At 36.1% G+C, this 16,737-nt stretch overlaps 1 protein-coding gene across 7 annotated transcripts in view; it reads right to left on the reverse strand.

The window, feature by feature from the left end:
• Positions 1-16,737, reverse strand: part of rapgef3 (Rap guanine nucleotide exchange factor (GEF) 3) — a 36,827-nt gene that overhangs the window by 12,974 nt on the left and 7,116 nt on the right. For 3 of the 7 annotated variants that reach the window (XM_072696928.1, XM_072696930.1, XM_072696929.1), the window contains exons 3-6: positions 8,610-8,654; positions 1,491-1,597; positions 1,101-1,222; positions 797-977 (exon numbers count right to left, since the gene is read on the reverse strand). In XM_072696928.1, the coding sequence (XP_072553029.1) occupies positions 797-977; positions 1,101-1,222; positions 1,491-1,597; positions 8,610-8,654 (455 nt within the window). Of the gene's footprint in view, positions 1-796; positions 978-1,100; positions 1,223-1,490; positions 1,598-8,609; positions 8,655-14,537; positions 14,592-15,918; positions 16,175-16,737 lie in introns of those variants that run through there. The other 4 variants (XM_072696932.1, XM_072696931.1, XM_072696933.1 and 1 more) reach the window with 3 other exon arrangements.

Raw genomic sequence — 16,737 nt, forward strand, 5'->3', positions numbered from 1 at the left:
ATGTATGTAAGTTAATACGCTCTGTTAGTTGATTTGTCATGAGCAGGGGTGAATTTTACAGTAGGCAAAGGTAGGCAATCTAGGGCCTAAATTTACAAATTGGATACATGCAACAATTTGAACAAATACAGGTATTTGAAATTTTCTACAGGAAACAAACATAAATTCCATGTTGGTACATCAGCTTGCAACTGCATGAAGACAGACAGGCATTACCCACCCAGTGCCATATGTCACATGGAAATTTTCTGGGCTAAATCTGTTTGGTCTGTCATAAACTTTATTTAGCCCAAAAAGAATAAATGAAAATTGGGCTGTGTTTAGTCTGTCTAATTTGGTTCACTAATTTGGTTCACTCCTCCTTCCACACAAACACCTCCTTCTATGAACTCTATAAGCTTTAGTTCTGGGCCATTCTAGCAGCTTTATTTTCTTTCTCTGAAACCAATATAGGCTGTGTATTTGGTGGGTGGCAGTAGGTTTTCATAAAGAATGTCCCGGTTTATGTTGAAATTATGTTCTTTCCACTTCTAAGGAAAGCAGTGCTCACCGGAGCCTTGGTAATAGGACCTTGTTATAGGCCATCAGTTCAACCACCTGATACTAATATGCACTTGCAAGTGTCAAGATTGCTTTCTAATTACTGATAGATTTCAGCTGGTGTCATGACTGTCTACCTCTTTTTCTTCATGTGTTCAATGCTTCCTCCCTGTGTCATTTATCATTATTACACATAACTTAATTTATGGACAATATGTAGATTGGATGGGTGGTTACCAAGATTTCTAGTTCTTACCATTTGCGAAGTATCATGTTCAGGAGAGCATCAGGACCTATCTGGACTAATAGTGCCAGACCTTCTTGAAGCTCATCTTCTTTTGCGTCCTTCTCATTGGTTGTGTGATTGAGGTCAAATTCTGTTTCCAGGAATTTGTAAAACTGTGTGTCTTTGTCATGGAAGTTTAACTCTTGCTTCACTAAAAAAGAGAAGAAGACATTTTAAAATTAATACCTTAAATACATTGTCTCTTGAATGCTGACCACAATCTCCTTAGGCTTTAAAAACAAATATAAAGGACTATGAGAAATTTGTTAGTTACTGTGCACAAGGATGCCTTCGTCCACTAAAACCTGCCACATGCCGGCTGCCTGGCTCCGTGACTGGAAACAGTCATTTAACTTCATCAGCCAATCAACAAGTTCCTTACCACTGCAGCACTGTCTGTATTACACAGAGAGACAAAAGAATGTATTAATCTGTAGTGCTTTGGGAAGCTGTGTTTTAATTAAGTATTTGTCCACTAACATATTCAAATGATTGTTATTAATTGATTATTAGATAGGAATCTAATAAGGAAATCCCAGCATTCTAACCTCATCATCATTTGCTAGTATATGTTTGATTTCCATTTCAACCATGTGAACCTGGGTGTTTCTCAGAATGGTCTAAATAAATTACTGGACGTTCTCCTGAGTATTGTTATAGGTACCTGTAGGTCTTGAGGTGATGCTTCCTATCTCTGATTAGGCCTGGATTTCTTTCCATCAGTGCACTGAACACCACCCTGGCTGCTTTTAAGATTCGATCAGACAAAAACTAGAAAGAGTGAGAAGAAGAAAGTAAAATGTACATTCAAATGAACTGAATTCAAAATGAAATAATTGACACAATCCAAACAATGTTTCACAATACTGTAAACATAGACATAGATAGATGGACAGATAGATAGAAAGTAATGACTACTGCAATTTCAGAATAATTCAATCACTGCAAGACAATCATCCTGATTGGGGTAGCCTTTTGCTCCTCCTTCATGATGACTGACTTCATGAATGCCAGCTGCCACCAAATCTTGCTACAGGTCTTTTGCAGTCACACAAGGGTTTTAGAATTCAGCTCTCTGTAGCATTCACTCTCTTTTTGAATCCTTGTTTTTGTGCAAGGCAATAATTTCTTCTGAACTTTTTGAACAACTCTCTTGACTTATTTCTATATTTCCATATTTCTAACATGCAATCAAATGTCACAATCAATAAACCTAGGTAGTGCAGGTATGTGTTTTAGGTCAAGCACACCTGATGCATTGAAGTTCTTTATGTAATACCTGATTTGTAAATGTGTGCTCTTACATGGAATTCTAATCAGGGAATTGAATAATTCTGAGACTACAGCACTCATTAAAAGTGACATTTAATGTTAAATGGATGTCGAATGGAGAAAACAGTTTTATATTAGTTGTGTTGAGCTGCTTAAATTGTTCTTGTTTGTATGTAGAATTGAATGTGAGTGTGTGTGTGTGTGTGTGTGTGTGTGTGTGTGTCGGTGTGTGTCGGCGTCTTATGTACTCACTGAAAATTAAACTATATCTTGAAAAATGCTACAACTATGGTCATGTCAATCAAGCTTCTTTGTTTTCGGTTAAGTCAAGGTCAAGACAGAGAGTAAAAGAGATAATGACAGAGAGAGAGAGAAACAATAATTGAGACCTGGCAGACAGCTCCTTAGCTTCATGCACAGTGTGTCGGTTGTGTGGGTGACTGGCTAGTGAGAATGTGTCATACACACACTGCTCCGCTCTCCCACACCTCCTCTGCAGAGGCTGATGAAAGTGTGTTTTAAAGAACACTGAGCGTCTCTCATGATGAATACTACCTCTCTTTTCGTCCCCCTGCTGAGCTCCAGTATAGTTTGTTTCTCAGCCCTTCTGTTTCTACCTTACAAATTTTCTCTAATTTCCTCCATTATTTCTTCCCTCTCTACGGCAAAACCATTCTTTTTTTCTCTCCACCTTCTCATACTGACACTACTATGGAAAATGATTCCTGCCACTTTACTTATTTTTAAATACTTTTTTTTTTTATTTTTAAATATTTTGATGATTCATTATTATTTTTAGATCCATTCTTATTATTATCCTTTCTTCTTATTTTAATATCCATTTTCCTTATTTTAACTTTTAACTTAAAGTTATTCAATGTCATTGAAGAACCACTATAGGTTCCCTAAAGAACCCTGTTTATAATAGAGATGTGTGAACTTATTAAAGGTCCAAAAAACATTCACTAAATGTAAATGTTTTTTTTTTTTGCAAAGGTTTCTTTTTTTGATTCTTTATAAAACCATTTGAAGCACCTTTATTTTTAATAGTATAGGGTGATTTCTTCTGTCCTCTCAAAACGTTCCCTCTGTGATTGTTTTTTTCCTTTCTCTTTGAGATTGACAGTTTGCCTACCTCAAACGTAATTGATCAGTCAAGACATATTGGGTGTCTGAAGTTCACCTCTCTTGTTTTGCACTGCAGCTTTGAGACTAAGGCAGCTAAAAGTATTAGAAGCCTCCATTACTTGTCAGCTACCTTTAGCCTAGTGCTAGTGTAAAAGATCAAACATGTCTTGGCTAATAAAGGAAAGATTGTGTACATTTGAAATTCAATTGTAATTGTTTTTAGTCTTGCTTTATCCCTCCCATTCTCAGTTCATCTCCCTTAGCTGGACCCCCTCTGATGGTCTGTCCCGCTCCAGCACCCAAACAGACTGTGAAAACTGGAGTGGAAGAGCCTGACCTCATTGAGGGAAGTTGCGGTGCAAGCAGCTAAAGGAGCATGCCATCTTTGTTGCTATGGCGCCCTAATGTTTCTCTGTATGCCTGCCAGGCCACATTTACTGATCATGAGATACAAGCCAAAACATGGCATGTTCAGATGAAAAACTGGGATTTAAAACTTATCTAACTTAACTTATGATTTATCTTTAATTGAACAATTTAGATCAATAATTATTCATTCAGATTAATTCAGATCATTTAGTAATCCTGAATAGTATTCTTACAATGCTATACAGAACTTCATCAATAACCATCTTACTTTCTCTTATGTTGTTTATTACTTGAGGAGTTCTCTCTTCTGCCTCTCTACAGTGTTTTTTAAACCAGTCTGTCACTCATGATCCGACCCAAGATGGATTGGATGACCTCTGTCTTAATCAGTCCAAAGAGAAACATCCTCCACAGTTCTCATGCAACAGTAGCCAATGTGTGCATATGCAAAACACTGTAAATTGCATAATCTGTGTACAAAAAGTGACAAAGAAAATGACTTTCTGACTTTCAAAGAAAACTATTTTCTCAATACCCCAAATGGAACGTATCAGATAAACATGTGTGGTGTCTGAAGTTTGTTGTATGACATACAGCACCAGAGCACCCACAAGCTATTTGAGATTATCTAACACATCAGTCGGATTGGAGGCATGTGTGTCATAAAGTAGCATGTAGTAAAAAGCAAATTTGTTTGTTGTTTCTCTGTTTGTAAAAAAGTGCAATTTTTGGTATATGATCAATGCACATTTAACTAAACAGAACATTTAACTAAAGAACTGTTGTTGCTAGCAAAATCACATCATATCAGATTCAAACATCTTTTTGAATTCTTAATGTCTTGCAATATTTTTGCTGATGTATTATGACTTTCAAACTCCAGTTCCCACCAACTGTGGTGTGTGTAGACAGTATGTCTACAGACCCAGAGCATGTAAATATCGTTCCTGTCATCTCCACTCTGTGGCCTGGTCCCACGGTAAAAAACAAATGATGGTAATGTCAGGGCCATGGCTATTCTACACTAGTCTCCCAGGACAGCTACTTTTTCCTCATCTTTTTTATTACCTCATCTGAGTACACCTCTCTCAATATCATGTCTTAAAATCTTTAAATATCATGTACAAGATCTGATTCTGAGAAAGCTGTGTAATTATACTTGCAAGCTTTAGAAAACTGCAACATATGAACCCAGTGATGATATATTAACCATGTCTTTCCCTGTTCCACAAATGTGTCAAATAATCCCATACTCTTACATTTCTTAGAATGAATACTGACAAAAAGGAATATTCCATATTCCTATGTGAGCATTTGCTGTATACGTCAATTACCATTTTTTGTACATAGGACAGAAAACCTTACTCAAAAACAAATTTATAATAAAATCAGTAGTAGAGTGCTAACATACAACTATAGAATGGTTTGTACAGAAGTTTAACTATTTTAAGTACTGATGGATAGTAATAATAGAACATTCCAGTATCTCTCTTCATGTCACAGTACCCTTACAAAAGGAATGTACCTTTTTTTGCCTTCTGTGCCATTGCTTGTTACTCTGAGGTAAACCAGACTTAGCTGATTTTAGTATAAATGTTAACTAGGCCTGGGCATTTCTAACAAGCTTTAAAAATGTAATGGTATACCTAATTTACCTACTTTGGTTTTTGAAAATTGCATTTTTTTTTCTTTTTTTATATCTGCTAAATACTACAATAATAATAGGACTCTAACCATGTTTAAAGTACATTTTAAAGTAAATACTATATTTAATAAGGTATTATTACATACTAGATTTCTCTATTTTCTTTCATGTGCAAGAATTGTACCTTGACCATCACTGGTTCTGATTCAACAACTTTTTTGTGCTACTGAAAAATGACAGGGCACAGCTAAAACTCAATCCAATCGTGAATTGAAAGTTAGTCGTAGCTTCCTCTCAGGTGTGTTTGAGAGAAAGAGTTATAGCCACATTGCCAGTGATGTACTAACTGTATGTAGGATGTCTAGACTAGTCTAGTGTAATTTCACCAACAGAAAGTTTTCACCAACAGAAAACTTTCAGCTCTGTAAGTAAAGAAGGAAACTCAGTTGCTTACTGTGCTTTCCATTTGTGGGTGACGCTACTATCGTCACAAGCAGTGGCAGCAGAATGACCTTGTGGGCTGGACGGAAAACTCCATAACTTTACTGTACACATGTACAGAGAACAATATAGATGGGCAGGCAGGCAGGCCAAACTACAGTTATAAACAATAACTTATCTTTTACTTGGTTATTTTCTAATATCATTCCAAACCACTTCTGAAGAAGAGTGATAGCAACCACTAAATAATAATCAGTTGTCAGAGTTGTTGTTTTCTACTCACACTTTTTAATTTTGTTCTAACTTTCATAGACTTAGTACAAAAAACATAGTACTCAAATCACATAGTACTTAGAGCTAGAGCATTTGGTTCAAACTTGTTCAAACCTTATGGAAACCTTATGTTTGTGTTGTGTAACGATTTAACTTTTTTTCACCTACTATCTCCTACACTTAACATAGCTTAAATTATTTTACAGGATATTATTTAAATAATTAAGTTGAGAATTCTTAGAAATCTTAGAAATTATATAAGCTAAACTGCTGTAAATGAAGTACTAACAACAACAGCTGTACAGATTACACTACACTAATATGTATGCAGTGACATGTATGTGCCAAGGCAAGCAAACAAAGGTAAGTAACATTCCTAGAGGAGATCTTCATAGTGACAGAAAAACAACCCTCCTGCAGCATCCTTGCTCATCCTTTATTAGAGAAAACAGACCCTGCCTACACTCTGCACAAAAAACACACCCCAAAAAGCCTAGCACTCACCAAACATAACCCTCACAGGGCTTGGAGAATTTCATAAAAATATGGAGCTTTGAAAACAGACATCTAAAGGACAGCTTTTTTAACTAGCTTTCAGCTACAATAGATATCCTGTTATTTGTGGAAATCTTCCTGATCAAGCAGATATTTGATTAAACATTACACAAGAAAAATGTTCAGCAATTTGACACTTTTTTTAGATCAACCACACATATGACCATGCACCAAGGAATGCTAATAGCTTTATCAATATATAAATAATTAATACCAATATTAATGACAAATATTACATGTGTTCAATTAAATTAAATTGGATTGACTATCCATTTCACAATCGTATCGGGCAGTGAAGTACTGTTTAACTAAAATGTTTACTTTTAAAACCTAGAAGTTATACTGACTCGTATATCACCATAATTAAAATAAGTATTTGTATTGACAACATTTTCTGCTAAAGGAAAAGATCATTTTCAGCATAAGGTCAGAAAAGCTGATCTTAAACTTGAACTTAAAACCTGTTCATTTAAAAAAAAATATTGCAGAATCTAATGAGGAATAGCTGATTATATGTGTGTCTTGAGGGAATAGTAATCAAGTATCTAGTCTTTGTTTTTTCAGGTTGACTTGCAATCTAAACTCTAAACTAAATAGATGTGTAGTAGAAGGTGTTTACACAGCATGTGGGCATGCATTCAGTACAGCAACAGTTTGTGTGCATATGCATGTGTGCCTTCAAACCATTCTGGTTTGGAAGAGATGTGTGTAAGATAGTATGGGTCCGAAAAAAGTGTCATGGCTCAATCACAATTTTACGCTTGAGTGATTTTAGCTCTACTTTTTCAGGCCTCTTATCGAGACCAGAGTTCTCTGTTTAAGGAACCTCTTGAAATGCACCGATAAGGCTCAAACTAAGTACATAAAATAAATCTTTGCTTGTTTAGATTTCGCTAGCAAGTAATGAAACCCTATAAACACCCCTTAGCATCACATGGGCGTCCAAACATCCATGTTGTTAAGCAATCAAATTTAAATCATACAGACTAGCATAAGATGTTTATGACAGTGTAACATACTGTTATCTATGAGAATAGAAAACAAATTAGGCCTTAAAAAGGCTGCTACTACTGTTTCTATACCTGTGATATACAATAGTTTTCCTCCTTTTCATTAATAACATTATAGTATACAGTGTCAAAAACAAGCAAGTCTGTGTTTTTCATTTTACTCTTTACTCTTTTCTTGCTCTCTTGAAGTCTGCCCCTGCACATAAATCTAAACTTAGACTATATATTGAGTGTAGACTAATAGCAGAAATGTAATTAAACCTAGTGACAGCTTGTAAAATCATAAACTTTTAATGATGAAAAAGAGCTACCAATGCAATGATAAAAAGAAACATGTGGTGATTTACTGTGAACTAGATTTGATGTCAGAGCAAGTGCAACAATATTATACTGTGACTCCTGCTCTCAGTATGTTGCATGCTATGATAGAGAAGGAAACATAATATGATGAGTAAGATGACATAACAGAGGTTTAGAACTCTGGGCGAGGGGGGGGGGGGGGTTGGGGGGGCGTAACAATGCTTACCAAGTTAGTTAAGAAAGTTACTGTTTTTCCATGTACACAGAAATTGTACATTCCTTTACAGCATCTCCAGATTGGATGCATTTATAATAGAACTATAGCTAATGGCTGAGTTCACATGTTTACTACTAGTTAAGTTAATTAAAAAGACTATTTTCCAGGAGCCAGAAGTATTGTAGACTATAACTGTACTGACAAAAAAGCCATGTTTGTGAAGATCATACTTGCTAGAATCGAATCTAGCAAATTGTCTAATCCACTGATTCTGCCAGACAAAAGGCTATGTTGATAAGTATGTTGGTTGAAAGCAATGAGACCTAATATTTGACCCTAAGAATGACTTTTCAAAACAAATACATGCCTTGTAAGCCATTTACAGAACACCTCACACTTTTGACGATGCTTGCACTGCCCATATCTCTACCATGTGGAGGCCCTCCCATTAATAATCTTGTGCACATGTGCACGATATCAGTGACTTCCAGGAGCCAGAAATGTTAAGGTCAAGCTTGTTGTAAGTCATAGTGATGTCTGAATACGCTGTTTTTTGGGACGTTCAGTACATACCTGTTTCATAGTGTCCTGTGTATCCAAGGCCTCAGGCAGCGGAGTCTGTAAGGAAATACCAAAAGTGTGTGACGCTGACAGAATGAACAGAGCAGACCTATTTTTTTCTTATTTAAATAGGGCTGTATACTAGATAACACAAGTAATAGTGGTAATCTATTAATTATTCTCTGATGCACAAAATAATCATAATTGAAATGGATTGAACCATAATAATCCATGCATAACCTTCCAAAGACATCAGACACAAAAAATAAATTAAAGCCATTAAAGAATCTTCATAAACAAAGTATTAAAACACTATAAGTAAAATACATATTGAGTTTGTTGATTAAAGAGTACAAATGTACATTTAACTGCAAATGCCTGTGTCCAACAGGCCATTTCTTACAAACAAAAACATTTATTATTAATATTGATGTCACTTGCTAGATCTTAAAATCTAGAGCTAAAATATTTTGCTCAAACCTAACTCTCTCTCACATGCATAGCAATGATGCTCTAATGCCCTATTTATGCATAGATTAAATGTTATCTCTTTCTGATTCTCATTAGGAATTTACAAAGGGCTGGACAGGAGGTAATAGCCAATGAATTGAAATTAACAAACATTTTCTTAATAAAGCTCATAAAGTACCACCACTCAAATTCTTCATGTGTTAAAAGCATCTCCTTAACTTATTCCAGGCTGTTGAGGTATGTGTAGTTTATAATTCCTTCACCTGCCTCACATTCATTAACCAGCACTGCACAATTATGACAGGAATTTATGACTTGTCCCTGTTTTTGTATTAGATAAGAAACAGAGACAGACAGAAAGAGAAGCCACAAAAGAGTTGTTTTTGCTCTTTTTTTGTTACACCAAATACAAATAAGGACTTACTAAGAACAGGCTCAGAGACATTAGAGATATGCTGCACATAAATGACCTGCATCAAAACAGGGTGCCAAGAATGGCCAATTAGAATTGCAAAAGATTTTTAGTATTTTCATAATACAACCAACATGCTATGATTCATTTGTAAAGGAATTCAATTAAACCATGACAACTGAGATGCAAAACAGACCCAGACACGCTGTCAAAGTCAAAGTCATTTAAGAGTTCCGAGGAGCTTTAATGCGTCACTTGAAAATGTATTAGGTCCTGTGTCGCATGTATAATGTGATCATCACTCAAGCAAAACTCAAAAGCTGGTGCCACTGTATTCTCAAGTGCATGCAGCCTCCAGCAGCCCTCAAATTGTCCTGCAATCAAAGCCTTTTCTGAACAAAATGAAATGTTGTTACCCATGCTGCCTCAATATGGCATAATAAAAAAAAACCCGAAAAGAACGAAACAATGTGGTTAATCAGCATCAGTTGTCAAGTCAAGTCAAGTCAAATTTATTTGTATAGCGCTTTTTACAACTGTTGTCGTCACAAAGCAGCTTTACATAATTAGTACTTAATAAAGAACAGAGACAGAGAAGAAAGAAGGAATAACATGAAGCGTCAAAGACCCCCGTGAGCAAGCCAACGGCGACAGTGGCAAGGAAAAACTCCCTCAGAGCTGGAGGAAGAAACCTTGGGAGGAACCAAGGCTCACAAGGGGGACCCATCCTCCTCTGGCCAGACTGTTTTAAAGTTGTGATTGCCCATGTGATTCACTACAGCCATTTTGGACTCTTGTCATTGTCATGACTTGTCAATTACACATTCATGCAATTATCTAATCAATCAATTGTTTGGCAGAAGTGCAATGCATTAAATCATGCAGATATCAGCCAGCTGCCAGTCTCATATAATTAAGGAAAGGGAAAATATGATGTATTATTACTATTAATATAATCTATACCGTTTACAAAGGAAGGTGCAATAAAGAAAAAACATCTCGTATTCAATGGTTCTCTAGATGGAAAGTATTTAATTAGAACGGCTTGATTTCGGGCCCAATAATAGCAATCAATCATTGCCTAAATACTACAGCCTATTTAGTATTGTTGCTGACCATGTGCATGCCTTTCTTGCCACATTTTATCCATTTTCTAATGGCTAGTTTTAGCATGAAAATGAACCACGTCACTAGGCAAAAGTGGTGTCAACTTTTAATAGTGTAAAACTTTAATAGAACATCTTGTAGATGTTGTAGAAAAGGAGAGTGAAGAATGAAGCAAAATGAAAGTGCTCCTGAATTTTTACGCATTTTTTCAATTTGGACCAGAATATATCCAACATCCTATGGAATCCATGTCAAGTGGATTTAAGGATGTAATGTGAGCAAATGTAGGTGCAACATAGTATGAGTATTGCTCAGTGTACATTCAACTAAATAATAAAACATCTATTAATTTTAACCTCAAACTAAAACTTAGAGCTAACTCTAACCCTGGCCTTAAACATATCTTAATATGTTACAAACAAAATATGAAAAATATGTTTCACCAGGTTGTTTAACTATATTTTAAACATCTGTAGATACTCGAATAATAGAATTATTTTAATAAAATCAGACCCTAGTTACTTCTATGTTTTCATAGTCCTGTTATTCTGTATTCTTAATAAATGACCCATGTTAAAGTTTTTGCAATAAGGACTAATGGAAATCGAAATCTAAACCTTCTTGGTCATGCACACAGTTATAATATTAAAAACACTTCATTTTTAATTCATATCAGTCCAGCTAAGTTATTCACTGCAAAAAACTGATACTTTCTGAGAATCTTAGCTGACAGACAGAAAATTGTCTTCACAGTTGAAGTTCTGTCTAATACTTCAAACTAATTTGCACTTCCGCTTTTGTTGGCAGGACCTGTTTATGACCCATCTTTTATGAGCTCTCAAGGCCAGGTGTTTCATGGTGTCCTGATATCTAAATTGTGCAATGTAAAAGTGTCAAGGAAGAGCCACACTGGTCGGTTTATGGATCTGCACTTAGCCTTTTGGGTCAATTGAACATTTAGACCTTAGCTTTTAAGATTTAGAGAGTTTAAATGCCCACTATCAGGAATAATTAAAGGAGCAATACAGGAACATTGCAATAGGTTTAATGTAATTCTATGGAGTATGGAGTACATTAATATAAAACGTGTTCATTTAAACATATCTCCTCATGGGGGTCTATTTATAGTAATCATCCAACACCTGGCAAATCAGTGCTTAAATCAAATGAATTGGTGATGGCATTGAACAAATCTATGGGCTGGCTGGGGTGTCCAGGAGAAATCTGGACCAAACTTGAAATTAGCTCACATTATACATTTTACTTTCCCTTTATTTATGTACTTGCATGTGTTCCAATGTGTTGTAATGTGTTTTACATGCAAAACACTTACCGCTGAGATAAATTGTTTTAAGTAGTGTGTACTGTATATTTTTACTTATCTACAGAATTGTGCTTGTTTTGTTATAACAGACAGCCTGTTACCAAGTCTTGACTGTACATACTCCAGTGGTTTCTCCAAATTCAACACAAAATGACTCATTTAAATAGTACTAAAGTTTGAGAATTATTTAACCCCTTCATGACAAGTGTCTTAAGTACTTAACAGAGATTTTATTGTTTTGACCTGCTCATGGGCAGTGGCCTTCAGTTCACTGATATTCATGGATGCAATCACTTTCTTCAAATCACACCAAAGGTCTTCTATGGTGTTGAAGTCAGGCAACTGTGACGGCCTTTTCAGTGTATGCTTCATTCTTTCTCCTCAAAAACTTCGGTGACTTATTTCTACAGTTTTAAGTAATGTGCTTTTGGGTCAGTGAATAGGTGTATGTCTTGGATTTTGGGCATGGAGACCTTCAGCGCTTAGTATGTTCTGTGCAAACTGAAAGCTCAGTGTCTGCTTCCATCAAATCTTTTTTGCCTTTTGCAGTCACTTGAGGATTTTTGACTACCTGCTCCCTCAGGAAGTAATTACGTTAACATAACTATAAACATTTGGGATCAGTTTTAATGAAATATGGTGATTTTTTAGGATGAGCTTTAATTCACACTTTTCCCATTGGCTCCTGGTACCATTTATTTGCATACTGTCAATGCAAGGTTATTCATCTCGAAGTGAGATTTTGGATTAACTCAAAATATTTAATTATTGTATTAAGACTTTATGAGTTATTCTAACCTAATGTATTTGGGCTGTTCTAACATACAATGTTTTAAGTGAATTAAATTTTTATAAAAAAAATTTAAACTTTGTTCAACAAAACTTAATTTATTTAACGTCTTTTGTCAAAGTTTTAAAGTTATCCGGGCTTATAGTGTACGCTTCCAACTGTATCTCTAGGAACATTCAGTGTCTTTGCTAACCCCTAGCCAGTCCAGGTAATGAAGCCCTTGATTTGCCTCCTGATTCGCAAATGTCTGTTCAGATAAGAGATTCTATTCAGGGGGGTGACTTGTTAAATTAGTTGTTGTATATGAGCTATATCCATTGTTCTTGTTTGACTGATTTATTGCAAACAGCTGAATGTTTGTAAATTTTGCTAATTACCCAATTTGTAATGGGAGGGGTTAAATAATTTTGATTGTTACAAGGCACTTATTAAATATTGAGACAAAGGGGTCTTTCTGTAATGCGATAAACCATACGGAAGCTTTGATTCTGAGTGTAGATTAGTAGCAGTAGAACAGATAAATCACTTGTGATTCTTTTATTAATTCTCCATGTCTAATTTCCCACAGCAAATCAGAAGTGTTAAAGTGGGCATTTGAGTTTTTTCACTGGCAGTCTCTCTCCGCTCGCTACCTCTGTTGACTGAACAAATTGTGCAGGCTCTGTTGGCTGGATCACATGCTATAGAACAGGAGGGAAATTACCCTTGGCTATTGACTAAGGCTAATGAGGACCTGGGAAAGACTTGACAATGTTTCTTCGTAGTGAGGTGGAGTAGTGTTTTCCATTACACGTGACTGTTTTTTTGTGCACTAACAAGAGTGAATAAACTACTTATCTATGTTTATCTTTGGTCATACTTAACATTATAAAGGACATGTAAAAGCCAATATAAATCACTTCTGATATATACAAAAAAGTTGGAAAGCTTTCAGTTTTACAAGAAAGTCAAAGTATATTAATGGTATGAATATCAATTTGGCCCTATTTGTTACGTAACAAATAACGTACATAAGTATTTATCACCTAGGTAAAGTAAAGCACATTCAGAGAAATATATGTAACACTGGTCAGCTGTGTCTAATGATGCTAACTCTCTAAAACAGGTAGTGGCAGATAAACCCATGGGAGATTGGACACAATTTTTCTTACAGCAGCAAATCCTTATGTGCTGAATTTCAAGTGTTTTTAGGTTTATAATTGACCTTTAAAAAGCTAAATCTTGTAGTGCTCAGCACCACATATCAGGGTTATATGGGAAAAGCTAACTCGAATCCTATGCCACTACTTTACCAAAATAATTTAGCATGATTAGACGATAAGTCTCACTGAAGATTTTAGAGCCACGTTTTGAATGTCCGGGAATGGAAAGCAAATCTCAAGGACAAAAACTGTTCCAGTGTTGCCGTGCCCACTGCCTCTTAGACATTTTGGAACTTTCAGCAGAACTGAATTAATCATCTAATGTACATTTATGACCCTGTGTGTATAATTCTGACCCTGTGTCATTTCAGAAAATTGTTTTATTTTCTTTTTTATTTCTGTTAAAGAAGTACATTGTACAAGCCCAGTCACTGAAAGCCAAATATTACTGAAAGCCCATTCATGTCCAGGTCAGGAGTGGAGAATATAAAACTGTGCTATACGTTCTCAATAGACTGAGATTGCATCATTTTGTAAAGATGGTCCAACCACACAACAGTTGTTATGTAATGGAAAAAAGTAGGGCCTAGCATGAGCAGGTATACGGCTCTTACAGTATATTCCCATATATATGCCCTTCTCTTTGGGACTGTAAGGGTTTTTTGAACTGCTCTAAGTCTCTGCAACTCACCACCTTCTGTGCTGAAATGTGAGGAGATGTCAAGTTGTGTCTCCGTCTTGATCACTGAGGCTGGTGACAAACATTGGTGTACATTTACCATGCAACTTGAAAATGGAGATTAGTGCACAGTGTTTAATTGCAGAAATAGGTTTAATTGCAGCCTTAGAACACTGAATGTTTTGAGTTTTTTTTTTAACTTGGTTGCCCAGCTTTGCTCTTGGCCAGTGATTTTCAATCACACTGGCCATCAAAGAGCTGTTTAGACCATCTAAAACCAGTTAACAGCAAAAGCTGGTCTTGAGATGGATTTTCACATTAAATGCCAGTGATGCCAGTTTCTTTTTGTTGTTGACATGCTCATATTATTTCCTAAATATACAGATTTTACAGATACAGCTTATCTCACAATACACATAGATTATGTAAATTCATTTTTGATTGTTTAACATTTAAACACATTACCATATGTCTGCAATTAATTCAACCAAGCACTGTTTACACTATTAGGCTATAGTGATTCTCATTGTACATGTACATATGAATTAAAAATGTCCTTGAAGCTCTGAATGGTTTTTACAGGCTTAAACCATGGTTTCTCAGAACTTATTCCAAGTATGGGTAAAGGGCAACTAATTCAAAAGAATAAATCCAAATCTAACCAAACTCAAATATTGTTTTGTATCCTGAGTAATTATATTACAATTATGAATCATGTAGAGTAAATTAACTGTATTATTGCCTTGTGAAATAGCTGTGCACATTAAAAGATGTTGACAGTTTTTGGGGTATATATATATATATATATATATATATATATATATATATATATATATTACAGCAGACTGTTTTACTATGTCTAGAAAAAAAACTCTCACACATTCTTTTCCAGATTCTAAGGGGTCAGGCCTTGAGGTTGACAATAAACAATAAGCTATAAATAGCTGTTTCTTAATAAACCTTTTGGACAACTATCACACACCCTTTAAAGAACAATGGAAAGCAGTGAGTGTCCCTCACAAGTTTTGCTGTGCATTTGGGGTCATGTCCACCCTCCGGAGGATGTGGTTAAGTGTTAACTCACTCACTCACTCACTCTCTCTCTCTCACTCTCTCTCTCTCTCTCTCTCTCTCTCTCTCTCTCTCTCTCTCTCTCTCTCTCACACACACACTATTTCCCCACGTCTTACACCTGTACCCGCAGTCTAAGCCAGTCTCGACACACGTTTCTGTCCATTCGAATATTTTTACGTTCAATGCATGTTGAAGATATGAGGGCTAGGTTACACTACATATACCGTTTGACTTTAATCTTAAAACCTTACCCCAGTGACTCCTTTTCCTTTGCTACTATCAGGACTAATATACTACTGGCTCTTACCACAAATAAACTTACCCAGCTGATGCCCCTGACAGTTGTTTTCTCCATGGAGTAGCGATCAGGGTAGACTTGGTAATTGTAACTCCGAAAGAGATGCATTTTTTCGCACGGATTCGAAATCAAAAATAGCTTAGGACCTCTGTAGCGGCGGCACATGGCAAAGAGCGCTACTCCAATACTGTCTTACCATTCTCACCATTACTCCAGCCTACTCTGCGAAAAGCAGCATTTCACATCCACGTCCTGAATGCCACTGGCACCTGACTGTAGCTGCTGGGTCGCGTTATGTTTTGTACGCCTACATGTTTTCTGACAAGCCCCGCCTCCCACACTACTATTGGCTAGCAGGATCCGGTCTCCTGCGCTATGGTTGATTTGTAGTTTACTAGCTCCTGGCTTGTGCGCAGCGTAATGTTCTTTTTCCACCCGTTTTCTGACAACATTCCCTCTTTAGGTTATAATTGGCTAGTGTTGCATGCTCACAACTTGTGAAGATGAACACCTTACCAATCCAACCGCAGAAAGTGGGATCAACCAGCCAGATGTAGCGCAGGAGGCGGATTTTTGGAATACGGGTGGAAAACAAATTACTGACGAAAAACGTAACAAGTCAGTTCAGACAGAGTATTTGCCTTCCATTTAGCAAACATGCTCTTTTCTTCCTTCTAATGTAGACTGTAGCACATGACGTGCCTATGAAACACGTTCTATGTTCATGTGCTACAGTTACACACAAGGGCACACTTATTAATGCATTCTCATTAATTCATGCTAACGAGAGATTCGAGGTACTCCCCTTGATTAACCTGTGAATTAAACCAGTATTTTGCTTGG

Source organism: Salminus brasiliensis, chromosome 14 (genome assembly GCF_030463535.1).
Source record: "Salminus brasiliensis chromosome 14, fSalBra1.hap2, whole genome shotgun sequence".
NCBI lineage: Eukaryota > Metazoa > Chordata > Actinopteri > Characiformes > Bryconidae > Salminus > Salminus brasiliensis.